We start from the raw sequence: 25,305 nt of genomic DNA on the forward strand, positions 1-25,305 counted from the left end.
TTGTTGACTAATGCAACTCAATCCGCAAATAAAGTAGTCATCACATGCAAACAACCCCATAATGCAACACAATCCGCGAATAGAATATGACTATTCCAATAACATGCATAGCATACGCAAATAGAAAATTTGTTATTGATAAATAAGTTATTTTTAATATCTTATCATGTGTTTTGAATATAATGACCCAAAACACCAATGTATTAAAGAAGGATAAATAAGTTATTGATAGTTTCAAGTTTCGGAGGTGGGATGGCATTGGAGATGATGGTTTTATCAGCTTGGTAGACAGCATCTGGACCTCCATTGGAGATGATAGTTTCATTTGGAATTATTTTTTCTATTACGATAATTTAGGAATTATTTTTTAAAACTGCAATATTCTTATCAAAAATCCCTTCAAAATGAGATGTTCTATCTCTCTCACTCCTCTAAGTTGTGGAAGTAAGATTTAACTTGTGGAATTTTTTTAAGAAAATGCGGTGGGGTTACCTCCCTTTTTTAGGGTTCTTCTTTAGCATGCTTTGTTTCAGCAGAGAAAAGCTGGCCGGTCTCTTTTTTATTTTAATTATTAATATTTTATTTTTAAAGAACAAAACATAATACTAGTTAGATTAATAATATTCAAATCGGTTCGAATCTAATTCATATTTATTCTTATTTCAAATGGAAACCCAAACACCACGGATACACCCAAAATCTAGACAACTTGGAAAACAAGCACAATGCACGCCTAAAACAAAGAGGGAGAACAAGATGGAAAACTAGACAGAGGAAGTGAAGGCCAAAATGTCGCCATCTTGCTGGAGCTGAAGCATGTCTTGTTTGTTCAAGCCCACCCATGCGTCAATTCCATCACCACCTTCACCGTCCAGCAGAAAAATTTGTTCAGCAGGCAAAGGAATTTTACTCACCCAAACTGGCTTCCCCCAACCAAAATCTGCTTCGTAGAAAGGCAGCCTACCCCAGCTAGTGAACATAAACACATCTACTTCTTCTTCCTCCAAAGCTTCATGTAACTCATTCCTGGATTTGATCACCGTCGAGTACACATCCTCGCGAGGCACTGCTGCATTGGATTTTGTAACACCTCTTAGTAAACCCACCAAATCCTTCAAATCAGGCAACTCCCCGTTGCTATCGTCCGCCATGAATCTGGCCTTCAGCCTTGCAATGAGGTTTCCACAGCACAAGGGTGGTAATGGTGGGACGATTTTTGGCCGCAAATTCATGCTAAGGGAAGCTAAAGAAGTCCTCAAGCGTCCATGTTTTGCCTTGCTTACACCCATGAGAGCTCTCCATATCAGCGCTATCACCACCTCCACCCGTGAAGGCTCCCGTTGGAAGCTGGGGTCATGAGCTCTGGCCTTGAGGGACGGTATTTTGGCCCCATCAAACACAAACCTCCTGGTCACGACCTCATTTGTTCCAGAGATTTTCGGGGGAGGCCTTGGCTTCAGCATAGGTAAATCATTCTCCGGGAAGAAAGAAGTCAAGCCGAAAGTCGGAAAAATTAATTTACCTATGCCTTCTCTGCTTGCAGTAGCCCAAGAGCTGACAAAGCTAGCCGCACTGAATCCATCAGTAACGATGTGATGAATGCGAACTCCAATTACTAGTCCTCCGCAATCAAACCTGGTGATCTGAATTGATGTTACGGGACTTGTCGATTCTCCGCCTGATAAACGAACCAGTTGGTAGAGCATCTCATCTCTCCTGCTTAGAAGTTGACTGAGTTGGCCCTCTACTTTGGCCTCCAAATACTCAACCCCTTCGTCGTTACAATCAACCGAGTGACTATCTTTGATGTATCTTCCTGCTAGCGGGTAGAAAAGAGTCAGGGTCTCTGACAGTGATGTCTCCAAGCGGTTAAGTCTTTCACCATCTTCACTTCTGCTGCTGCTGCTCTCGGCAGAGTAGTAGCAAATAGAAGACGGCTTGACTGTATATGTAAATAGTTGGTCAATAGGGGATAGTTTCAAGGTCCGGAGGTGGGATGGCGTGGGAGATGATGGTTTTATCAGCTTGGTAGACAGCATCTGGACCTCCATTGTTGCCTTTGAAGAGAGAAAAAGGAAAGGGAAGAATGATACTGGTAAAAATCCTTCAGCTTGGATGTTTAGGAAATGGTTTCTATGGATATATAGAGGGCCACGCAATAAGATATATCCTTCTACTTGTTCTGTCGTTGACTGTTTGTTATATTTATATAAATATATATAGGCCACGCAATCAGATATATCCTTCTACTTGACTAGTAGTTCACTGTTTGTTAGTTTTATATAAATATATAGACCACGCAATAAAATATATCCTTTTACTTGCCTTAGAAAGAAGAATAAAAAATTTTTATTATAAATTATCTTGGTTAAAAGATAAAAAGTAAAGAAATATTTATAAAATAATATTAATACATAACATATAAATTATTTTTATATATTAAAAAATAATATAAAAAATTAAATATTTTATCCACACATATTATTAAACATAAGAGAAATTTCATTTTTTTTAATAGAAAATATTGAAATGTGATATAATTTTTATTTTAAATATTAAAAATCATATATACACTTCATATTAATTTTTATTCATTTTATAAATTAAATATAAACATAATGTAATATTTCATATCCTACCTAGAAATATCATCGAATATAATTGTAGACCCTGTATTTCGGTTCATGCGCTTCCACTCGATGACGAACTCGCTTTTTACTTTGAAAAAGATTTATTTTTTAGAAAATGATTTGGAGTCGTCACTTATTTTTGTTTTAATTTTAAAGGGTAAACAAAATAAGAAAAAAAAAAAAAAAAAAAAAAAAAACCTAAATGTGACTTCTTATTTTGGAAAGGGCGATCTTTGAAAAACCAAATATAGGCTCATGGGTTAGGTTACTTATTGGAAAGGTACGGTAATGACCGTAGCACCCCTCTAAATCCTTAAAAACGGGTCTCTACCGAGGAGATGAAATAAGTACGACAATTGATCAATCAAACAAGGATACCGAATGAATAACAATCAAACCAAAATAATCAAATGAATAAGAGAGGCAAAAAGTGTACCTGAGTGATGAGTTGGTTTACTTCATGGAAAACAAAGGTTAGTAAACAAATATAGAATAATTGCATGCATATCATAGAGTGAAATGACTCAATCATGTATAGCAATCAAATCAATTAATCATAAAATCACATATGTTGGGCCCCCACCAAAGCCCAATTTATTTTTGCATGAATTAATCCTATGAATTTCCATTATTTTGAATTACAGGATTAAATTCACACTTATTTCAAAACATTTTAAAATATAAAAAAAATGTGAAAATTCCTTACCGGATAAAATGACAACGAAATTTATTAAAAGAAATGGGATTTTTGGTACCTAAAAATTCTAATGATGAAAAATTGTGGAGTCAAAACAAGATTTTTTTTAAAATCAATTTTTAGAAACATGCATGAAGATGGATGAAGACACGTACGAGTTTTGAAAAGGAGCATAAGAGGATGACCATGCAATTTTGGAATCATGCATGCAGACCGAGGTGCAATTACTAAAGTAGGGTATGAGATAACCAATAAGAGTGGGGTAAATTGGGAGACTCTAACAAAAAACTTCTTCATGGGACCCTCCTCTGTCAGATCAAACATCTCATGGCTGAACACCGAGTCATTATTGTAAACAGACATAATGATAAAACCACAAAAGAAGGGTCTTATCCCAAGCTTGAAAAGTGAGACCGCTTCAAAAGAACCCATCTTGTCACCCTTTTAGATAGGCTCTACAGGCTCTATACATTCTCCAGAGAGATCCACATTGGATTCTTCAAATCTGGTACACCCGTCATTTGCATATAGGTGTTTGATCATCTTGTGAACATCAACACTGTTGATGCCTCGCATCCCAAGGATCCATGCAGCTGCCAAGTGGACGCGCGCTTTCAACCAAGTATGATTTCTGGCTCAGTCAATCCTACAAAAGATGTCCGGATAGGATGTCCGGACACACCCTCCGATGGTTTTGTTAGCCATAGCTCAGAGGATCAATATGCTACCCTTTTTCTAAGTCAGATAGCTTACCTTTCTCTTTGCGTGAAGGCTCTTTTTATAGTATCAGAAGTTCTGTTCCCCTCTTTAATGGTGGGAAGACTTTTTGGCTTGTCATGATGTCCCTGAGGTGATAGCAGAATCACCATCACCTTGTAGGCGACTGTCAGAAGTCGTGGGAGGTGACTTGTCATCACTCATGTCCTTTCGCTCTGCAGGCGGTGGAATGCAGGTTGTGATAGGCTGTCTGAGGTGACTCAGCATGGCTTGCGTTTTACGGCTAATGATCTGGACAATATATCCGGATCAAGTAGAGCGTCGTTCGGGTAGAATATTTGAGAGTGTCGTGTGCCCCCCTAGGGGGACCCGGATAGAGATGGCGTGCCACGTTCGCATGAGGAAATGTTGTGCGGAGTTACCACGTAAACGTCTAAACCCGAATAGAGCTCGTGTGCCACGTGGATGTCCAGATAGGGCTGATGTCCAGATAGGGATGATTTCTGGCTTAGTCAATCCTACAAAAGATGTCCGGACAGGATGTCCAAACACACCCTCCGATGGTTTTGTTAGCCATAGCTCAGATGATCAATATGCTACCATTTTTCTGAGTCAAATAGCTTACCTTTCTCTTTGCATGAAGGCCCTTTTTATAGTGTCAGAAGTGCTGCTCCCCTCTTTAATGGTGGGAAGACTTTTTAGCTTGTCATGATGTCCCTGAGGTGATGGTAGAATCACCATCACCTTGCAGGCGGCTGTCAGAAGTCATGGGAGGTGACTTGCCATCACTCCTGTCCTTTCGCTCTACAAACGATGGAATGCGGGCTGCGACAGGCTGTCTGAGGTGACTCAGCATGGCTTGCGTTTTACGGCTAATGATTCGGACAATATATCCGGATCAAGTAGAGCGCCGTTCGGGTAGAATATTTGAGAGTGTCGTGTGCCCCCCTGGGGGGGACCCGGATAGAGCTGGCGCGCCATGTGTTGCATGGGGAAATTCTGCGCGGGGTTGCCAACTTAGACGTCTGAACCCGGATAGAGCTGGTGTGCCACGTGGATGTCCAGATAGGGCTGATGTGCCATGTGGACGTCTCGGGGGTTCCCTACAAACACCATCAGACATTCCATATGATTGCTGAACAAACGATAGCAGAAATCTCTAATACACTTTCTTGTAGATAATTTCATTCTCAGATGAAAGAATGCTCATTGGGCTTTTAAGTTCCCACCACAAATAGCTGCACTAGAGGGGGAATCCCTTCACCAGTAGTAACAGCCCTCTTGTTGTCACCAACTTGGTCAATCTAGGTTGCCAACAACCGAACATCACACTCTTAACACTATTCACTGGATGAGCCTAGTAACAACAGTATGGATAACCGAATTCCTTCTCTCATTATGTTTGCTTCCCGGAGCCCTTGCAGCTAGATTTTTCATATATCCTTGGTTGGGGGTACTGTATACAAGCCTACGGATGCATCAGTAGACAAAAAAAACACCATCTCCTTTATCAAAGGTGAGACCACTCGTGACGAAGTCACCATTGTCAACGAACTCCAAAGACAACATCATATGCTCCATACACCAAGTCAAATCCAACCACGAATCCCATAATATAGCGTGTATCTAAACGGGTCAACCATAATATGGTGCAACTTGCAACCGAGTATGAACGACAATCAAAGAAGAATGTGAGCCAGCAAAGAGCAAAGTGGCCTTATCTTGAAACATAGTAGCAATAAATATTTCTACATCGTGCTAGTTACATGGGTCCTGAAATCTCCAGCATTGTCGTTGTGAACACTATCTACCAGAGTGTCAATGCTCTCAAACTCACCGATGTCCTCATGACATTGGTCACGTCAATGACTCCAATATTCTGGGTCATATAAAACCCAAACAATAGCATAGTGTAGGAAGGCCATTTAGTCTTCAAAGTTAAACCTAGGCCCATCTTATGAAAAATGGAAGAGACGGAGCTGCAAATACTTTGCATGTGGAAATGGCAGAAACAGTGTTGAATGATCTTGTAGGCTTGAGCCATACTGGGTTATTCATTCTCGGATTGGCAGTACATATTCTCAGTTTAGGATGTAATCCACAACTTACCTAGAATAAACCTCACTAGGACGAAGAACGTTTATTGAACCTTGTTATTAGCTGAAGTAAAAAATTTGACTTTGGAATTTCCTTCAAAATTTCAAACTAGACTACAACTTCATTACTCATCATTACCGTTTTTGCTTATACACAACAAAGGACTCCATAGACAAAACTATCCAATGCTTTGTGGCAGCGGGTTTCATGGTGGAGTCTGAAGAATGACAGAGTAATGGGGAAGTGGAGGAGAAAAAAACACAGCAACAAGGCTTCCAAATGTCTTCATTCATTTCGGTCCATGCTGGAAAATGGCATACGCGCCATGCAGATAAGGGAATGGAAAAGATGACAAAGAGACCGAGTAGAGGGTAAGGTATAAGTGGGTAGTTATGTGGGAACCATTGAGGGTGATTGTGTGCATGGGACTTTATGTATGTAGGAAAAGGAAGGAAATGAGACAAAAATGGGTATTAGTGAGAGAAATGGGTATGATGGGTAGGGGTGTGAGAGAAATGAGGATGGCCATGCATAGGAGGATTGGTGTTGAGTAGAGCCATGGGTAGTGAGAGAAAGTGAGAAAAATAGGTTAGTGATCTTGTTCATGGGTGGAACGGATGATGGGGGGTAGTGTGAGAAATGGGTTAGTCCGGTGGTTGGGGAAGATGAGGATATGGGTGGTGAGCATGGACGATGATGGGTACAGTGGGCATGAGGTGTGAGAAAATGGGCATGGTGATGGGTATCAGAATATGAGGGATGGAATGGAATGGTAGAAACGCTTGCAAAGGTTCGTGTGGCCATGCATGGCCATGCAAAGGTGGGGGAATGAGTTTAATGGGTATTGGAAAGTGGGTATGAAGGGTATGTGATGTGAAATATGGACATTGTGGGTTTGATGGGTATGTTCGGTATGAGGTTAAAGGTGAGAGCGTAGTGATGGGTTTTGTAGTGGAATGAATGAAAAAAATGATTGAAAAGTGGGTTAATAGGTATTAAAGAAATGGTAATACGCATGGGGGCTTATGAAGGATGAGGTGGGTAGCAAGAACATGGGTATGGTGATGGGAGCACGATTCCTGTGTGCATGAGCGGGAAACAGGCAGCAGGTGGGGTAAGTAAAAATATATGACAAACTAGTAGGTGTTGAGAAAATGGTGACCAGGTTCAGTTATCATTTCCTTCATTGAGCGCTTAGTCATGCTCTGAACCATTGAGAACCAGAGAACAATCAAAGCCTTGGGTCGACTCACAACACCATATATGATAAGTGACTTGGCATAACGGGACCCATAAGATTGGACTCGCTAATTGATAATGGAGTCAAAACCCGATAATTGCTGCCCAAAATACTCAACCATTGTTTTTCCAATCCCATATCGAATTCTTCTTCTCCAAAGCCTCCAAATAACATTAACAGGTTGATCCTCATTGCTGCTACCATTTAGTTTCTTTTCATCTTCTAACTCAACTAGGTTCTTTATTCTATCCATATTCTTGGCCTTGAAAAAGGGTACAATATGTAATCCTTCCCCTTTTCCATTTGCTTCAATGACTGATTCATTCTTTATGAAGGAGTATTGATCAGCCATATTTTCATGAGGCAATTCTCTATTCGGCAAGTTCCTTTCAGGTGCCCGAATTCTCTGAGTACATCCATTTCTATACAGCTCAAGCTCTTTGCTTCTCATGATGATGGGCACCAAATCAGGATTATCAGCATGATAAATTGAGCAGAAGCTCCGTCTGAAACTGTATTCCTTGTCCAAGTATCTCCCGAAGACTCTGATGCTAAGCTCTTTCAGAAGCGTTCCAATCCAGACGACCAACCCAAACATGATACTTACTCCAAAAACACTAGAAACGAAGGATACAATGAAAGAAAACAGAGCATGCACAAGAGGAAGTAATACTGTTAAATCTAGCTCTATTTCATGAAGATCAATGAATTTAAAAGCTGGTGGGAAGTTTTGAGTGGTTTTAACACATGAACAATGGCATAACCATCATATAACTCATACAGGTGAAACAGAGACCAAGCAAACAAAAATGAATAACAGGCTCAACACATTCAAGCGTCAAAATAAACATTCAAGTATCATCAAGGAGCATGGCATGACTGTGAAAAATGGAGAACCTAAGGTGTGAGTTAGTTAAACCTGAACGATTCCCCTCGAGCAAATGTTGCTTGGTTTACAACAAGTTGTAATCACCCTCCTCTGTTCTTTGTTTCCTCTATAAAGACTCTTTTCCAGAAACCTCTCCTCTCGGATCTTTTTTTCTCTCAACTATTTTTCTCTTTCTCACCAGATGATTTTTCTCTCCTCTCATCTTCCCTCTTCCTCTCAGCTATCTTTTTTCTCAAGCATCCTTCTCTTTTCACAACCCTGAGGGTCCTCACACCAAGAAGAATCGACTGATTTCTCACGTTTCTCTAGCTACCTTTTTCCTCAAGCTTCCTTATCTTTTTTTACAAAAATATCTCTACCCCTTTCTTCTCTATCTTACCTCCCAAGCAAAAAACAGTCTCTCCATCCTAACTTCTCTCTCTTTCTCTATAACCAAAAATACATTCTTTTGCTGAATATTCCTTCAACACATGTCTCTTCCCCAGTGCATCCTTCAAACCACTAACGTGATTCTCTAAAGACCAATCAGGAATCAACATGTGGTTACCCAAAATTGTGACACTGGCCAAAATTAACCTACCAAAAAGATACCCAAAATGGGGTCTACAATGATATTCTAATATATTATTTACTTTAAAATATGATATTTCTAGATATACATATCCTATCATATTTTATCTTACCAAATTAAACTTAACCTTAAAAAAACCAATTCAACATGGCTAAAAGTTTAAGTTCAACCCTCCGAAACTTTAGCATTCTTCTTAATACAGTAATGAGATTCTCCTTCAAAGACAAAGAAATGAATTTCAAGAGTTGAGAATCAAAATTTTCTCCATCCCAATTACATAAATGTTTCTTCCATTGATCCTAAAATATTTTAAAATAAAGGTTTAAATACTTAAAATAAATATTGAAATAGTGAAAAAAAAATATTAAAAACCATTAAAATAAATATTTGCATATCCGGGAAACTTTTTTAGAAGAAATAGCGTAAAAATCATGAATTCTTCAAAAGCATAATTATAACAAATATTTTTAATTTTGAAAAATAAATTAAATTAATGAAATTCCTTTTTAAAATATGCAAATTTTAGAAAAATAAATTTTATTCTATTTCTTTAATTGCAATATAAATTTTAAAATATATCATATTGTTTGAATGGGATCTAAATTTGGACCATAAAAAAAATCATATTAAATGAAATAAAAAACTATTTGACATGAATAAATATTATAAAATAAATAAATTATTTTTATAAGGAAGTCAATAAATACATCTATGTAAAAAATGATCGATTTTATTCGATTTATTTTTAATTTTTGGAATGAGAAACGATGGATTGAATAATTCCATTCAATTTTAAACTTAAAAATCCCAAATTACAAAAAAAAAAAAAAAATTGCACATATATTTTATTTCCAAGGATTGCATTATGCCACAATCTTGCCATATCAGCATCTTGATGTGGGGACCAACTGACGTGGCAAGGCTGAGATGGCAAAAGGATGAAAAATGCCTCCAAATAAAATCATACCAAGAGGGCCCACACCGTTATAGTCGTTATGCCCGTTAGCTTTATTTCCGCCCCTTCTCGTCGCTCTAGGGTTTATTCATTTCCGGCCCCTCTTCTTCTTCCTCCTCTTCTCTATTTTCTTTCACACAATTCCCATTTCCTTTTCATGGATATTCGCGATCGTACCCAATTACATTATCCCAGATTCTCAGAACGGTGAAATTGATCTTCAAAACGGTGCGTTTTGTCATGCTTTTTATTTTCCCTCATGTGCGGTTTGGTTGCTGAGAAATGGTGGGAAAGGTGGAGAAAAGAAACGAGAAGGTGGAATCTTATACATCCGATTCAACCCCAATCAGTGGAGGATTCTAATTCTTCATTTTTTTCCCCGCCGTTTCTCAGAATTTAATAGGATTGTAATACCATTGTTTTCCCTTACTTTTTTTCTCGCTATTTGTGTTTGATTCTATTTTATTGTTTTATGTTTTATCTGAATTTTGTTATTCCATGTGGCCTTTAAATCATGATCAAGCTTATTTAATTTTCTGTAAGCTCTGTTAGAATAAAGGGAATTTGGTAATTGGAGTTTGTCGATGAAAATGTGTCACCTTTTGGCGTGATGGCGTAAACCATGTTTGGAATCCAAATATGATATTACATTTAGATGTTTTTTTACCAATGAGTTTGTTTGCAAAGAACCGCCTCTGAATCTTCAGGCCACAGCAAATTTTATTTGGTAACCTTTTGCTGTTATGTGGTCTATTCGGAAAGGGGTACTACAATGTTTTCCCTACCGCCCACCCGAAGTTATTGTCTGGGCAGATACAGAGATAATGCCCTTGATTTGGGAGGGGAAGCAGAAGCATAGCATGCCCTATGTCCGTCAGAGAATTATTTGGCCAAGAAACTCGGGAGACGAGTCATTCTTATTTGGGGAGAGGAGGCAAATCTGTATAGGTTTCATTTATGTTAAATTTTCTGTAGTACAGGCTGAGGTGGTAAAGTTTGTTTCATGGCCCTCGAAATGTGATTTTAGGGCATGGGGTGGGAGTTGCACAGGAATCTTGGAAGGGACTGCAGATTGTTGATTGTGTATTTGATTAGTTTTCTGTAGAAAACAAGGAGACATTTTAGTAAACAGTGTCATATTTACTGATGATAACTTTTGCTTCAGTGAATCTCCACAACAAAATCTTAGTACATTTGTGATGGTGATGTTTTGTCCATATGGGGTGATGCTTCAAAAATGCGCTTTCCTTCCTAATAGAACAAACTCTTTTCAAGTAGAAGGATTCTGTTTTTTTTCTTGCTTATCTCTTGGCAGCAACCAAACAGATCATGGTCCTCCAAGTGAAAGGAAGTGGTTTACTTTATATTTTATGGCATCTTGCTTTCTATGGACATGCTAGCTTTTCACATCTCATTCCTTATTCAGTGTTTATTACACAGATAAATACTGCAACAATAATAGTAGATGCCTTATCCATCCCTGTACAGACACTTGTTGTTCCTTGCTTTGAAGTTAAGTGCCTAAATGATAATTTTTGAAAAATATCTCTCTGGAAAATTGCTGCAGTTTAATCAAAATAATAATGAAAGTTTCACTTGTGTGAATCTTATATTTTCTCTACCAATGAGCCTGTTACATGCCTTGGAGGAATCCATGTAGCTTAAATCCAACTTGAGGTTATAAGCATTACCTTATTCATTTATCAATCACCCACTTTTAGGTATCAGTCATATATTGAAAGTTAGCATATTTCAGGGGTTGGGTTTGGGATAAGTTGGATTTGTGTACAATGACTTTGTGTATGTTTGGAAGCAGTTTCAAGGAAGGACTTCTGACAGAATATTCAACGGTGATTTCCTGTTTCATGTTAGAAGGCCTAAAAGTAGTTCTTGTTTGAAGTTGCATTATGAACACATTCTTTGAGCCTTTTGTTGTCCTTTATTATTTCCTTGTCAGGAGAAGACATTGGCTCTCAATGTTTCAAGCTTTTTATTTTTAAAGCCTCACCTTAACTCTGGACACTTGTTACTGTAGATGGATGGTGAATCCAATCAATTTGAACGAAAGCAAGAACGTTTGAGGACAAGGTGGACAGCATCTCAAGATAAGATATTTGCAGACTTGGTGGTTGAGCAAATTCAGCTGGGGAACCGATCAAACAATGGTTTTGACCAGAAAGCTTGGAAGCATATCCGCGATCAGTTCAATGCACAAACAGGTCTCAACTTCAACAAAAAACAATTGAGGAAACACCTAGATGTTCTCAGGACACGGTATTATAATCTTAAGCCAGCTTTTGAGCAAAGTGGCTTTTATTTGGACCAATCTAATCATATGATAATGCCTGAGTTTGAACTATTGGAAGACCTCACTGAGGTATGTCTTTCTATTGAAGCATCCTGTGTTGTTGCTGTGTTTATTTTGTCTGCCTCTTACAACCATGCCCCTTGTTACATAGGTTTTTAGCAAATCTTGACCTCATGATCTTCTGACAATTGTACTAACAGGAACACAGTAAGCCTGAGATGCTGAAAATCAAGGATTGTCACATATATGACCAGTTGTGCTTGATATTCAATGAGCCAGGGTTGGATGGAAGATATGCTCAATCTAGTCACTATGAAGGTTTGGAAAAGAACATGGAAGCACTCCAGAATACAGGCTTGAAATCATCTCCTAGAAGTGCAAGTATGCTTGTTGGAACTGTTGCACAAACCATGCCTCGTCAAGATAATGCTCCATCACCAGCAGCAGGTGTCAACGTGAATGCATCGGCAAATGGACGAAAGAAGCGCCCATCTGAGACACATCTCAGTCCACGACATCATGCAAAAGACCAGGAAAGATTGAATGGGATCATTGCAGAAGCTATGTTAGAGATGATTTCAGCTTCAAAGTTAAGGGTAGTTGCAAGAACTCAGGATAACAACCAATTTTCCATCACCAATTGTATCAAGGCATTGGATGAGATTCAAGGCATTGATCAGAGCCTGTACTTTGCCGCATTGGATCTGTTCGACAACTCCAATCAAAGGGAGATATTCTTGTCTCTTAAATGCGAGAAGCGATTAGCATGGTTGCAAGGAAAATGTAAAAATGCTTCCCCTATTTTGGTGGTTTGACGCAGCGACTCCTATCTTATTCTAACATGATAGATACACTTGGATTAGGTTACCTAGGTTGGCGCATTGCTCTTGCTGTAGTTGTTGGCTATTTTGTTAATGCTAATTCTATTAGCTTACGTCCATGGATGTCATATTTCTATACAATTTAATCAGAAGTCATAGTTCATATGCTTTTTGTGAATACAATAATACCAAAAAGGATTCAATTGCCCTTATTATTATTAGTTGATTTGGGACTGGTCTGTATATCCACTGATCTTAGTTGCTACTTGCTGTGTAATTTTGAACATTGGTTTCCTTTCCCTGCAAAGGTGGCTGGTTGGTCTTTTGTTTTATATTCTTCACTTGCTTCACGGTTGACCCCTGAAAAGAAAATTCTGGATATTATTTAAAAAAAATGGTGGTATTTGTGTTTTTTTACTTAATTCTAAATAGAACCTTAATATTTAATAGTGTTAAATATTAGGTTGTTTGTTTTTGTAATATTTTATTTATATTAAGTATTAAAAAATAATAAAAAATTAATATGTTATTTTTTCTATTTAGAAAAAGTTATATATTTTGGTTTTTTCTATTTAATAAAAAATTTATAATAAATTATAAAAATGTAAAAAAACAAATAACCTAAATTCTTAAAACAAATTTATTTCGGTAAAAAGTCAAAAAACAAGCACCATCAGTAATAATCGAGCATGACCAAATCTTTTTAAACCATTTGATATAATTTCTATATAAAAATTTATATAAATGATTTTTTGTTACTAATTGAAAAAACATGATCAATTAGGGTATCATATGTGTGTATATATATATATATATATATATATATTATACGTCTTAGTGTTTGTATTATAATCTTATTTGTTTACGAGAGTTATTGTTTGAAAGTGAATATTATTTTTATTTTTATTTTTGGCATAAATATTACTAACGAAAATAGTAAAATTTATTTTCAAAATAAAATAAAATGGAATCGCCAAACGCTTATTTTTGGCATAAATATTACTAACGAAAATAGTAAAATTTATTTTCAAAATAAAATAAAATGGAATCGCCAAACGCAGCGTTATTCGTACCGTTTCGGACCCGAAACTGCCGATAGGACGGAACTAGAACCTTCAAAAAGGCCAGTTTCGGGATGACTTTGGGATTCCTCTGAAAGCGCTGTCTGAGAAATCCCATTGCAGGTCTGGAGATTTCTCCTTGCTTTTGGATTTGTGAATTTTGTGTATTGTGAAAGTCACGTTTTGTTTGGTTGCCGAGAAAGTGTAGGGAAAGAAAAGACAAGACAAGAAAAAAAAAATAGAAATTGTTAATATTTTCCACCGTTTGAGAAATGAGAAAATAGAAAATTGCACTTGACTGACTCTTTGGGATCATTCGAGAACAGTGCTTTTACGGAACCCTTCATTTTCTCAGCAAGAAAACAGATTGTTAGAGTTCTGGTTGTTTTCCTTTCGGTCTCTGTTTCTCCTGATTTACATTTTTCCTCTTGTAGGCATTTTGAAATATTTTTTCATTGGTATGGTACTAGATGTGGTCCTAAGTATAGTTTCTCAGTGTTTTTTCTCCTACGTGAACATTTTTTTTCCTTGATGGAGGTTTGATTAAATTTGATAGTGATCTCCACTTCTACTTTTCAATACCTTAATGCATGCCATTTTTTATTATTTTGTATCTATCATGTGTTTCACCATCAGTTTCTCGTTAGCCACAGTTTGGCTGCCAAGAAAACCAAGGAAAACAGAAGAAAATGTAGTTCTGAATTCATTTAACATTTTTTTTTTTATTTCCCATTCTCCTTAAGACTCGCCAGGAAGTGATCTTTTTTATGATTTCAGGCTTGTTTAACTGGCAGAGAGGCACCTGAAGTCGGTTCCTTTTCTACGTGTTTAGGGACTCAAAATGATGGGGTCTTTTCTTTCAAGAGCTCTCATGTCTGTATATCTGAATGAAATTTTACACCCATTTGCTTCTCCAGCAGTTCCTTATTTAGTGAGAAAACTAAAATGTTCTGGTATATTTTGACAGGCTGACTTTTGGTTATGCTTATCCTGCATATGAATGCTTCAAAACTGTGGAAAAGAATAAGCCCGAGATCGAGCAACTCGTGCTTTGGTGCCAGTACTGGTATGCTCTGTGATCCTCTGCTTCTGCTACTGCTAATTAGTGAACTGCAACATTAAAACATTTTTGTTTTGTTCGAATTTTGTAGGGTTTTAATTGCCTTGCTTACCATTTGTGAGAGAGTGAGTGATGCTTTCATTTCATGGTATGAAATCTCCCTTTGAGCAAAGCATGATGCTTCTGTTTCTATCAAGATTGTGTGATCCTTTTTTTTTTTTTTTTGCAGGTTACCATTGTATGGGGAAGCTAAGTTGGCCCTTTTCATATATCTTCGGTATCCTAAAACAAAAGTATGCATTCAACATCTGGGGTCTGGATATTTATGACGTTTTATTGTTCGAATCCTTCTCACATAATTTTGTTTACCATTACTCTTACAGGGAACGACATACATTTATAATTCCTTTTTACGGCCTTACTTAGCAAAGCATGAGACTGAAATAGACCGAAATTTGTTGGAGTTAAGGGTTAAGGCCAGGGAGATTGCAGTTGTGTATTGGCAAAAGGCTGTCCGCCATGGGCAGACAGTGTTTTTCAAGATTCTGCAGTATGTTTCTTTAACACAGCCTCAACCTGCTCAGGTATCTTATCCATGGATAAGAAGTATATTCTGTTTTTGCGGTACTGGATTTATTCTTCTTTCAGTGCTTTCTGTGCTGCATTCCCCTAATCATAACATTCTACTTAGGATAAAAGGAAATTCCCCTCATGCTTTAGGTTGCCATGGGGTTGTGGGTGTTCATTTTTCTTGTTCAGTGTTTCCTTCTTGGTCACTAGAGAAGCAAAAACAGAGAGGTTCGGTTAGTTTGTGTATTAATTTCTCCCTTAAGTATGCACTGAATTTAAATATGGAATAGATTCTGACAGCAAGATTTGCCTTGCCCAAATATCTACTCAGATTTGTGTTCATAGCACATGTCAAGTTTTACATAATAAAGGAATAGAATAGGACTTATTCAAAGGCTATCCAAAAAAAATGACATCTTTCAAGACAACAAAGGGGACAGGGAAGTTGATTGCTTTCTTCCCTTCAGTGTGAAGATTCTGAGTAAAAAGTTGGAGAAGTAACAGAACATAAACCCTGTGTATCTCAATTTAATCTGGTGATTTGTTATCATTCATATCTTACTAGCCTCTTGTTCTGGAACTGAGAAGAGCCCCTTTCTTATGCAAAATCGAAGACGAATTATATTAGAGGACAAATGCTTATCATTAGGTGGGTGCCTTCAGGATAAAGAACATTAGCAGCTAGGATAACTTCAAGCTTGTAAGTTTATGGAAGGTTAGAAGAGGGCCCTGAGAAGTTTCTGGAAGATGGCGATCCTTTTGTTCATTGTGTGGGAAGATAGTGATCCTTTTGTACGCGTCTTCTCAATTAGTTCACATGAAAAAGTAGTGATCAAGGCAAATATGACAAGGGTTACTAACTATGTTTGGAATATGAAAAAGTTAGAACTGACATGGACACAATAGGCAAGCTCCATAAGATAATAAACCCAATAGCACTTGCGTATTCAACAAACATGCTATTACATATTTCTCTGATTCATTCACATCATGAATGAGACCCTCATTTTGATTCTTCTTGAAATTTGCAGCAACAACAGCAACCCCTTGCTTCTTTTCTACCTCACCATGAATCTAGTTTTGAAGAATCTGCTGCAGAAGCCAGTAGCAAGCCAATATCAAGTAATCTGGAAGCAGAAAATGCAAATGCAAATGCAAATTCTCCTCAGAAAGTGAGTGTCATTGAGGGAGCTGTCCGGGTAACCTGTGAAAAACTGAGGAAAATCCGGGGCTCAGCTAATCAGTAGTAGCATTACATTACAATTCATATACAAAGAGCACATTTAATCTTGCTGATACCATATTCTTTCTTAACAATGGATGAATTAATTCTAATCCTTAGTACTGGTATCTGCTTCTGGTTCTCTTTAGTGTAAATGCCTTGGAATATTGTTGCAGAGTTCAAGGATGAAAGGATAAAATTACAGGAAGGTTGAAGAAAAAACTGGAAACGGCATATGTCTGAAAAGACAACACGCGCATTCTATGCAGCGCTCCACGTGTAACACGTGTAAAAGGTCGATGGAAAAGCCTGTGGTCCTGGCGCAGCATGCTCATTAAAGCGACACCGATCAGCCATTACTTAACATTCTTCGAGGCACTGCAGCCACGTATTATTATTATTATTATTATTATTATTTTAATATTTTTAATTTCTTGAAGGAATTTAGTGCAGTTCTTATTCTTTATTTTTTTTTTAAATAAAAAATAATAGTAACTTGAAAGGTGCAGCTATTCTTTTTTATAGGAGTTTTAGTTTTTATATAAAAGTTTTAATTTATAAAAATAAAAATTAGAAATTATATCTAAAAAAAAAAAAATTGAGATCTTGATAATTATTTTTAAAAATAATTTTTGAAAACTGTTTTATAATATTTTATAGAATAAAAATTTATTTGAGAATATAAATATTTTAATATGTTTTTAATATTTTTAAATATGTTTTTAAAATAATTTTTACATTTAATGTTTTATTTTTAATCATTTTTTAGGTTTGTATAATTATTTTTTAAAATAGCCCTCTAAAAAAATAAAAATTATATTTAAAAGAAGACTAAGATCTTATTTAATAATTGTTTTAAAAAATAGTTTTTGAAAACTGTTTTATAATATTTTATAAAATAATAATTTATTTAAGAATATAAATATAATATAAATATTTTTAACATATTTTAAAAATAATTTTTATATCTAATATTTTATTTTTAATCATTTTTTATGTTTGTATAATTATTTTTTAAGATAGTACTTTTGAAACATGTGAAAATCACAAAAAATAATTAAAAGGCTTTATTTAAAAATACTGTATTTTAAGTTTTTAAAAATAAAATGGTATAATACGGTTGGTCATGGGTTTTGTGTGTATAAAAATGGGATTAAGGTATAAGATAATTAAAATTAAAAGTGTTTGATTGGTATTTTCCTTTTTTTGGGTATATATATCTTATAGTGGGGCCCTCTTAATCATATATCTCCATTATTATTTATTAAATATTATTGTATACCATATTTTAGGAGAAAGAGTAGGATTAATATTTTTAGGAGAAAGAGTAGGATTAATATTTTTAATGATCTCTTCAAACAAGTGTTGGTGTCGGTCATAGACTCAGAATTGAATATCTCTCATTTCAAACATGTGCATGGATGAGAGAACCTTTCCGGTGTAGTCGGTTCTATAATTTTAACTTGGGTTCACATGAGGGTAATCATAAGTCATAACAAAGAGAAGAAAAAAAATATTAAAATCGCTGAAATCATATGAGACTCGTTTGTCAAAAAAGGCATTTTTCAATCCCTCCTCATCTTGCCTTTTTTTCTCTTCTAATCATAAAAAGCCAAGCAAGAACCATCAAAACCTTGAACACTAGCAGCAGCCTCCTTGATTAACACTCAAGCCTCAAAACCTCATCCAACCACCTCACCTCCCCCACCTCCCCTGTCTGCCACGTGGCTAAAAAGTGCTGGCCCCTCAGAGAAGAAAAGTCCAAGCCCATTGGGCCTGCCCTACCCAAACCGCCCCACGTGTCCCAACCACAAATTCATAAGAAGAGGGTGGCCACAGGCAGGAGGAGGAGAGAACTGAGGGAGGAAGTCTCTGATTCAGTAGCTTTAAAGGTGGTGCAGTTCACGAGAGTGCTGAGAAAGTTGAAGGGTAATTAATATTTTCTCGGGAAAATGGCAAGTGGCAGTGCAAAGAACAAGGTTGTAGGGGGAGGAGGAGGTGCTGGTCAGGTGCTGGACGGTTCAGATATAATGGAGTTGGTTGAGAATGAAGAAGTGTTTAGCAGTTTTGTGGATCATAAGTTTCAGGAACTGGATAGGGATTGTGATGGTAAGTTGTCCGTGAAAGAGCTGGAACCTGCTGTCGCTGATATAGGCGCTGCTCTTGGCCTGCCTGCTCAGGGTACTTCTGCTGATTCTGACCATATCTATTCTGAGGTACTTTGCTAGCTTGCTTGCTTAATTTCTTTTCTTTTTCACTTTTTTGTTTTGTTTTCTAAGTTGTTTTCACCTTTATATCTTTGGTTTGGTGCGGAGGAGGGGCTGTTGCCCTTAGGTTTTTTGGCGGGTGCTTGAGAAATAGATGGAAAAAGAGAGGGAGTGTTTTTGAAAGGCAAGGGATCTGCATGAGAGTACATGGGTATGCGTCACTCGTATGGGTTTGCTATCTGAGTTGTGTTTTCACTTCGCCTATTTGATTTGAGGTGAGGGGTTGTTTTTTGGTGGTTGTGTGAGAAATAGGGGGAAAAGGGAGGCAAAGGATCAACATGAGAGGAAATGAGTTCGTCCCTCACTTGTAAGTGTTTGCTGATTGAGTTGCTCTTTCACTTTTCGCTAATTTGGGGCGTTGAGGGGGCTATTTGGAGTGGGTCTATTTGGGGTCTCTGAGAAAATTAGTGGGAAAAGAAAGAGAGGTTTTGAAAAGCAAGAAACCTGGGAGGAAATGGTTATGTATTACTTTGTATATGTCGGTTTTCTAACTGTGTATTTGATTTCTGGGAATTAATAGGAGAAGAAAGGAAACTTATCCAAAAAAAAAAGGAGAAGAAAGGAAACAATTGGATTCCTTTCTTTTGGGAGATCTAGTCTGATGTATTTGCTAGCTGTTTCGATTTCTTATCTATTGTTTTACATTTTTATTTCGTTTGGGATTTGGAGAGGATATGGGGATGGGTGTGTTTGTTTCCTGAGAAATGGCGGGGGAAAGAAAGGAATGTTCGGGACCCTTTTCCTACTTCTCTTGTAAACCTAACGGACCACAGAAGATTATGGGTTTGAGTCCATTGTGTGTATTTGCTTGAGTTGAACCTTGAGCCATCTGCCTCTTTGAAAGAGGGAGGATACTGTTCTATCTGATATCGCTTTTGTAGACTGTTTGGCTGTTTGCAAAGAAGTTTGGTGTACAAGTCAAATTAAAAATATGCCTTCTTTGTGGTGGGAAGTCATAAACTTTCCATCAAAATAAAAGTTTGATTAGTCTTCATTTTAAAAATTAGATTTTAATTTCTAGTATTCTTGGATCTAGTAGTTCTTAAACTTCAATGAAATACAGTAGCAATGTTTATTTGTTGCTATGATTATAACTGGTGTCTGGAATCTGATTTGTTATTTAGTTTCTTGATGTCTTAAGTTCTAAGATACAATTGATTGCACTTGCCTTTTTGTGGGTACCCAGAGAGTCAAATTCTCAATTTTCCATTTCTAGCTGGCCCGAGAAACATCCAAACTATGAATCAGCTTTGTCGGTGTTGTTGGACTTTGCTTTCCAGCTGCCATTGTCATCCTATTCACCTTTTTTTTTTTCTTTGCTTCTTTATCTTTTATAGGAGGAGGAATCTTTGTCAATGCTGTGAAAGCTACCTATACTAATGGAATTCAATAACTTGCGGGAAAGTTTTTTAGTTGTGGCCAAAGTCAATCTTATATGTTTAACATTAATGGACTGAAGCAGTGTTTGATAGGAGCAGGGCAAAGCCATTTTTTAATGGCTTTGTTGGTGGAGAAAGTGATCTTAATTGCGTATTTAATCTGCTAATGATGTGGCAGAGCTTATTGTTAATTGTTAGTATTGATTGGAAATATGTTTCTAGAATAGTTCTTCCAATTATATGACACATGATAAATGAGGGGACAATGATGGTCTTCTAGTCTGATCAGCTCATGTGACCTCTGGGCCCTGATAGTCCTTTCTTACCTAATCCCAAAATCAAAGAAATCAATGATTGATGCAAATTTCAGGGCAAGCAATTAGTTATTGCTGTGCATTGGGCATATTGACTTTTGCCATGGCCCTGTCAGTATTTTCTTAGTGTTTACTTGGAAATGACCTTTGGTTTGATATGGTATAGGTTTTGAATGAATTCACCCATGGCAAACAAGAACAAGTAAGCAAGACTGAGTTTAAAGAGGTTCTCTCAGATATTCTATTAGGCATGGCTGCTGGTTTGAAGCGAGACCCTATTGTGATCCTCCGTATTGATGGGGAAGACCTGAGGGAGTTCATCAACAGCCCAAGTTTTGAACCAGAGATGATTTCCATCTTCTCACAGTTTGATGTGCCTGAAGGATCACTTCGCGATTACATTACCAAGGCTTTGCAACAACTTAGTGTTGAACAAGGAATGCCACCTTCAACAGATTCTTGGGTAATTACTGATTGTTACTAATTAGTACTATCTTGATTGGCTCGAACTCCTAGCCTTTTAAAGCAAAGTCTCTTGTATGCTTTTGAAACTGAGTTTCGCTCATTGTCTTAGATAAGTTGATCTGATGAATTTAGCTTACTTTCATCTTAAGTTAATGAAGCATGGCCACAGGAAGTCATCAATAACGACATGCTTCTTTTGTTCTTATAACTAGAACAGAACTAGCCTAAATGTGCAAGAATGAAGGCAATTTTGGCTTCATATGCCCCTAATTAAAAGGGAATGAGCGTGTTCTTGAAAAAAGAGGGGGGACCTCAAATCATGGGCCATACCAATTTTTTCTGGATGAATTTTGGACTGACTCACATATATTGATTGACAAGCCCAAATCCATACTGTTTATTATAATTCTTGGCTTTCTTTTGTAGGTCATGAGTAACATTGTGGAGCCTGCTCTGCAAACTGTTGCTGGCTGTGCTCATGAGCAACCCATCTCTCAAGATACCTTCCTAGCAGAATTCAAAAAGGTTGCAGAAAGTGTGGCTCAACATCTGGCAGAGCAGCCAGTGATTGTTGCCCACAGTGAAAACACGTTTGATGGAAGTGGTATTAAGAGACTATTGGCCAACAAATTTGAATTAGATAAGGTTAGTAGTTATCATGATTTTCATTAGTCATGAAACTTTATTGACATTATCTGAAGTATTAATGAATGAAATTCTCTCTTTCATTACCAAAGACAAAGTAGTGAGCAAGTGCATTATGCATCTGACTCTCATTGAAACTGGTTTTTGTTCAGTCATTGGAAGCAGCATTAAAGACAGTGCCAAAAGATCGCAATGGGAAAATGTCTAAGGAGTATCTCCGTGTGGCATTGGATGTTGTGGGCCCATCAGCAGGTTTACCCCCATATGGTGGGCTTGAAGAGGTATTGTTAATGATCTCACTAAACCGAAGTCTCATGGATTCAATGAACACATCATGCATTATGATCCAGCAATCAGTGAACTTGTTGTTTATGATTTGGCTGCATTATTAGATAACCTCCGAAGAACAATAGGCAGTCATTTAGCTATCAATGGAAAAACCCTTCCATATCTCTATTCACATCCAACTACAAGACGGGCTAGCTTGGCATGGTTGGTGTAAAGCTTTACTTAGGCTCAGGAAAAGCTGTTTATCTTGGGCATACTAGCTTTGAGGAATTTTAGCTTAAGTTTTTGTTTGCAAGGACTTTCATAATTATTAAACTTTTTAATGAATTTGATCTTGTAATTCTACAGATGGACAAGGTAGTGACTGATGTGTTCAATATGGTGAATGCTGATGATGGGAAGGTTGTTAAAGAAGATGAGTTCAAGAAGTTGCTGACTGAAATCCTGGGAAGTATCATGTTGCAATTAGAGGGCAGTCCTATCTCAGTTTCTTCAAACTCGGTCGTGCATGAGCCCCTTACTTCTTCAACACTTCTGTCACCATCTTCATAATTTCATGTATGTAACTTTGGTACTGCAAATGAAGGGAATGAAAAATAAATGAGCCATATAAAATCTCATGATCAGAAGTGATCACTAGTTTGAGTGATGTACTGTGCAGTCCACTAGATTGTGTCCATGGAGTGATTTACAAATGCGATAGAAGACGAACTCACTCTTGTACTGGTCAGTGGACAGCAACTTTTGTATGATTGAACCCAAGAGATGAAAGGATTGTCATGATCTTCCAAGAGTTCAAGCTAAAACTAAAAATCTTATTAGTATACGAATAAAAGATGGATTGTTGGATGGTTGTACTTGCAAGACATAATGGAATTCACTTTCTATGGGATTAATTGTTTTTCATCTTTGCTGTTCTTCATTTCTGCTCATGACTAAACAAGTTCAAACTACTGCTCTCTTCTTCAACTTACTCAGAGAAATGGTGATAAAATGTTCAAACATGCCCCTGCCAACCTCAGGAAAACTCGTGTTCTTCATCTACCCTCACCAAAACTTGCTTTTAGTAACCAATTGCCCTTCCCAGGACAGACCTTGCAACTATTGGAGCTTATGCACCAGGTTCCCTGTTACAGTTATCTTGTAGATCGTTGAATAGAAGACACTAAACCATAAGGTACAATTGAGGCAGTCTTTCCTTTTCTATGATTTCTTAGATCTAAATTCTCCTCAAGCATTGGCAACTCTTCAATCTAGGATTATTGATAGGTAGTAGATACATATACAAAAAGATGGATGCAATCATACAACATTTCCCTCCCAGAAAGGCCTTCAAAGAGGCAAGGAAGGAGCTCTACACACCTGAATCAAAGTTAGAGACACTAAGCATGTTTACATATGCTGTGAAAAAAATCATGGCAGTTCATTCTTACTTAGGACCTCTGTCCATGGTGGCAGATCTCGAATGGTCTTCACATAAACATAGAAAAGCAAGCAAGCAATAGCAGGACCAACCCAGAAAACCCAGAGGCCGTTCCAGAGTTGACCCCCTCTAACCAGTGCTGCCCCCAAACATCTAGCAGGGTTCATCCCAGCACCAGCATAACCTTTGGTTGCTGTAACTGTTGTCGACACAAATACCAGAACCCCAGCCACAGCTCCAATGATCGAGCAAACCAGAACCAGCCCCAGTGCCTTCGCTTGGCGATCATCAAATCCAATCCATACTGAAGCAAACAATAACACAAATGTGCATATTATCTCAAGCCATAAAGCCTGCCCTGTGTTGATACCTACAGTGATAGCCCCATCAGGGCCTGGAACAATGACACTGAGGGTGCAGCCTCCAAGGGAGAATGTTTCTTCAATGTTGCTATTTACCACAGCTTTGAGTGCCAGTGCACCTAGCACAGCGCCTGCACATTGAGCCAAGACATAGACGAATGCCCGAGAATGAGATATCACACCAACTAGTGCAGCAGAGAAGGTGATTATAGGGTTGATGTGACCACCAGAAATGGGAAAGGTGGCAAGGAGAAGAATTGTGAGTGTGGGGAAAATGAAGAATGATATCACAAGGTTTGGTGTTTCAGTTTTGGTTTGGTAGGAGGAGATAACTATGGTGTCAAGCACAAACACAAGCACGGCTGTCCCAAGAAGCTCTGCAACGGATGCTCTCCAGACCTGAGGAAACCAACCTCAGACCAAAAAAATTTTGGGTGCCATACATATAACACAGAATCATATAGATGAATCTTACCTCTGGTGAGAAGAATTCATGGGAAATAATGCAGGGGAGAAATGCTGTCCTTGAAGAGTCCTTTCCTTCTAAAGAAGTTGCCTTGCTTTCCTCCACCTTTCTGGGGGAATCCTGGCCAACAATATTCATGACAACGGGATCCATTTCTTTCTCTAAATCCGGAGGACGGTCTGAAGTATATGAAAAGGAAGAATGGGAGAAAGTAATGAGATTGAGATGAATGAAGTTTCCATTGAAGACAAGATGCAGTTAAAAGCACTTCGGTCAATAGCCTTCCACTATTTGAAATTGATGGGCTTAGTGGAAGCAGCTGTAAAGAATATGCCCTATGCAGCCAATACTTTGGTGCTTAATTGGGCGTTCAACTCGAAAGGAAAGGTGCTCTTAGGCTAGCTCACTAAAGAATATTCATACTTCAAATCAAGGATAAGGACGAGGGATGTGATCAACTCCTAATACCGTTAGAGCTCGTCTGGAGTGATTCTTATTAAAATAAGATATTTTATAAAAATGTTGTATTTGATAAAAATAAATAAATCCCTTAAATTCATACCTATGCACAGTCCAATTACAATTCCCGACAATGGTGATTTACAATTGTCCCCTAGGAAAAAGTCATGACTGAGAATCAAGATAGGCCCCTAATTTACAAATGCATAGAAACGAGACCATGATTAAAAAAATAAGAACATAGTAAACGTGTTTGTTTTTTTAATAAACCTTCAAACCATTAAAGAAGATGATACAGGTAACAGATAGAAAAAAATACAAGTAAAATCATCGGAATGGAGGATGGAAATGAGATATTTATGCCATAGAAGTCTTCGATTCACAGCCTAGAGGTTTCAT

At 37.4% G+C, this 25,305-nt stretch overlaps 5 protein-coding genes across 11 annotated transcripts; 3 read left to right on the top strand and 2 right to left on the bottom strand.

Annotated features, from left to right (window-relative positions):
• Window positions 1-764: 764 nt before the first annotated feature.
• On the bottom strand, window positions 765-2,051 carry LOC117911556 (acetyl-CoA-benzylalcohol acetyltransferase-like). The gene has a single exon (XM_034825966.1). It carries the CDS (start codon window positions 2,049-2,051, stop codon window positions 765-767), a length of 1,287 nt encoding a protein of 428 aa, XP_034681857.1.
• A 7,821-nt stretch (window positions 2,052-9,872) lies between these two features.
• LOC117909917 (L10-interacting MYB domain-containing protein-like) lies at window positions 9,873-13,209 on the top strand. Of its 4 annotated transcripts, none has more exons than XM_034823969.1 (4): window positions 9,873-10,024; window positions 11,553-11,646; window positions 11,832-12,173; window positions 12,305-13,209. In XM_034823969.1, exons 2-4 carry the CDS (start codon window positions 11,587-11,589, stop codon window positions 12,917-12,919), a joined length of 1,017 nt encoding a protein of 338 aa, XP_034679860.1. In that variant the 5' UTR covers window positions 9,873-10,024; window positions 11,553-11,586; the 3' UTR covers window positions 12,920-13,209. The 4 variants fall into 4 exon arrangements, with proteins under 4 accessions (XP_034679860.1, XP_034679872.1, XP_034679866.1 ...); XM_034823981.1 differs by having other exon boundaries at window positions 11,613-11,646; XM_034823975.1 differs by lacking the exon at window positions 11,553-11,646.
• An 820-nt stretch (window positions 13,210-14,029) lies between these two features.
• On the top strand, window positions 14,030-16,980 carry LOC117911645 (putative HVA22-like protein g). Of its 3 annotated transcripts, none has more exons than XM_034826046.1 (7): window positions 14,030-14,109; window positions 14,764-14,859; window positions 14,954-15,052; window positions 15,138-15,194; window positions 15,276-15,339; window positions 15,430-15,630; window positions 16,648-16,980. In XM_034826046.1, exons 2-7 carry the CDS (start codon window positions 14,828-14,830, stop codon window positions 16,861-16,863), a joined length of 669 nt encoding a protein of 222 aa, XP_034681937.1. In that variant the 5' UTR covers window positions 14,030-14,109; window positions 14,764-14,827; the 3' UTR covers window positions 16,864-16,980. The 3 variants fall into 3 exon arrangements, with proteins under 3 accessions (XP_034681937.1, XP_034681939.1, XP_034681938.1); XM_034826047.1 differs by lacking the exon at window positions 14,030-14,109 and adding an exon at window positions 14,368-14,382; XM_034826048.1 differs by lacking the exons at window positions 14,030-14,109; window positions 15,138-15,194 and having other exon boundaries at window positions 14,234-14,859.
• Window positions 16,981-18,676: 1,696 nt separating this feature from the next.
• On the top strand, window positions 18,677-23,102 carry LOC117911210. 2 transcript variants are annotated; one of them, XM_034825473.1, is made up of 5 exons: window positions 18,677-19,054; window positions 20,965-21,261; window positions 21,690-21,908; window positions 22,061-22,189; window positions 22,545-23,102. In XM_034825473.1, exons 1-5 carry the CDS (start codon window positions 18,791-18,793, stop codon window positions 22,746-22,748), a joined length of 1,113 nt encoding a protein of 370 aa, XP_034681364.1. In that variant the 5' UTR covers window positions 18,677-18,790; the 3' UTR covers window positions 22,749-23,102. The 2 variants fall into 2 exon arrangements, with proteins under 2 accessions (XP_034681364.1, XP_034681365.1); XM_034825474.1 differs by lacking the exon at window positions 18,677-19,054 and adding an exon at window positions 19,108-19,412.
• A 221-nt stretch (window positions 23,103-23,323) lies between these two features.
• On the bottom strand, window positions 23,324-24,808 carry LOC117911211 (aquaporin AQPAn.G-like). Its single transcript, XM_034825475.1, has 2 exons — window positions 24,457-24,808; window positions 23,324-24,380 (listed from the first exon to the last, which is right to left on the bottom strand). The coding sequence occupies exons 1-2, from the start codon at window positions 24,598-24,600 to the stop codon at window positions 23,610-23,612; spliced, it is 915 nt and encodes a 304-aa protein (XP_034681366.1). The 5' UTR covers window positions 24,601-24,808; the 3' UTR covers window positions 23,324-23,609.
• Between the last annotated feature and the right edge of the window lie 497 nt (window positions 24,809-25,305).

The sequence above is a fragment of the Vitis riparia genome, chromosome 3 (assembly GCF_004353265.1).
Source record: "Vitis riparia cultivar Riparia Gloire de Montpellier isolate 1030 chromosome 3, EGFV_Vit.rip_1.0, whole genome shotgun sequence".
Classification (NCBI taxonomy): domain Eukaryota; kingdom Viridiplantae; phylum Streptophyta; class Magnoliopsida; order Vitales; family Vitaceae; genus Vitis; species Vitis riparia.

Excerpts from the sequence above, each read along its gene's own strand:
- LOC117911645 (XM_034826046.1), top strand. The coding sequence starts at position 14,828 with ATGATGGGGTCTTTTCTTTCAAGAGCTCTCAT. Across the intron at positions 15,195-15,275 it reads AGTGATGCTTTCATTTCATG|GTTACCATTGTATGGGGAAG; the intron begins GTATGAAATCTC and ends TTTTTTTTGCAG. Across the intron at positions 15,631-16,647 it reads CACAGCCTCAACCTGCTCAG|CAACAACAGCAACCCCTTGC; the intron begins GTATCTTATCCA and ends TGAAATTTGCAG.
- LOC117909917 (XM_034823969.1), top strand. The coding sequence starts at position 11,587 with ATGACTTTGTGTATGTTTGGAAGCAGTTTCAAGGAAGGACTTCTGACA. Across the intron at positions 11,647-11,831 it reads TTCTGACAGAATATTCAACG|ATGGATGGTGAATCCAATCA; the intron begins GTGATTTCCTGT and ends TTGTTACTGTAG. Across the intron at positions 12,174-12,304 it reads TATTGGAAGACCTCACTGAG|GAACACAGTAAGCCTGAGAT; the intron begins GTATGTCTTTCT and ends TTGTACTAACAG.
- LOC117911211 (XM_034825475.1), bottom strand. The coding sequence starts at position 24,600 with ATGGATCCCGTTGTCATGAATATTGTTGGCCAGGATTCCCCCAGAAAG. Across the intron at positions 24,381-24,456 it reads ATGAATTCTTCTCACCAGAG|GTCTGGAGAGCATCCGTTGC; the intron begins GTAAGATTCATC and ends TGGTTTCCTCAG.
- LOC117911210 (XM_034825473.1), top strand. The coding sequence starts at position 18,791 with ATGGCAAGTGGCAGTGCAAAGAACAAGGTTGTAGGGGGAGGAGGAGGT. Across the intron at positions 19,055-20,964 it reads CTGACCATATCTATTCTGAG|GTTTTGAATGAATTCACCCA; the intron begins GTACTTTGCTAG and ends GATATGGTATAG. Across the intron at positions 22,190-22,544 it reads CATATGGTGGGCTTGAAGAG|ATGGACAAGGTAGTGACTGA; the intron begins GTATTGTTAATG and ends GTAATTCTACAG.
- LOC117911556 (XM_034825966.1), bottom strand. The coding sequence starts at position 2,051 with ATGGAGGTCCAGATGCTGTCTACCAAGCTGATAAAACCATCATCTCCC.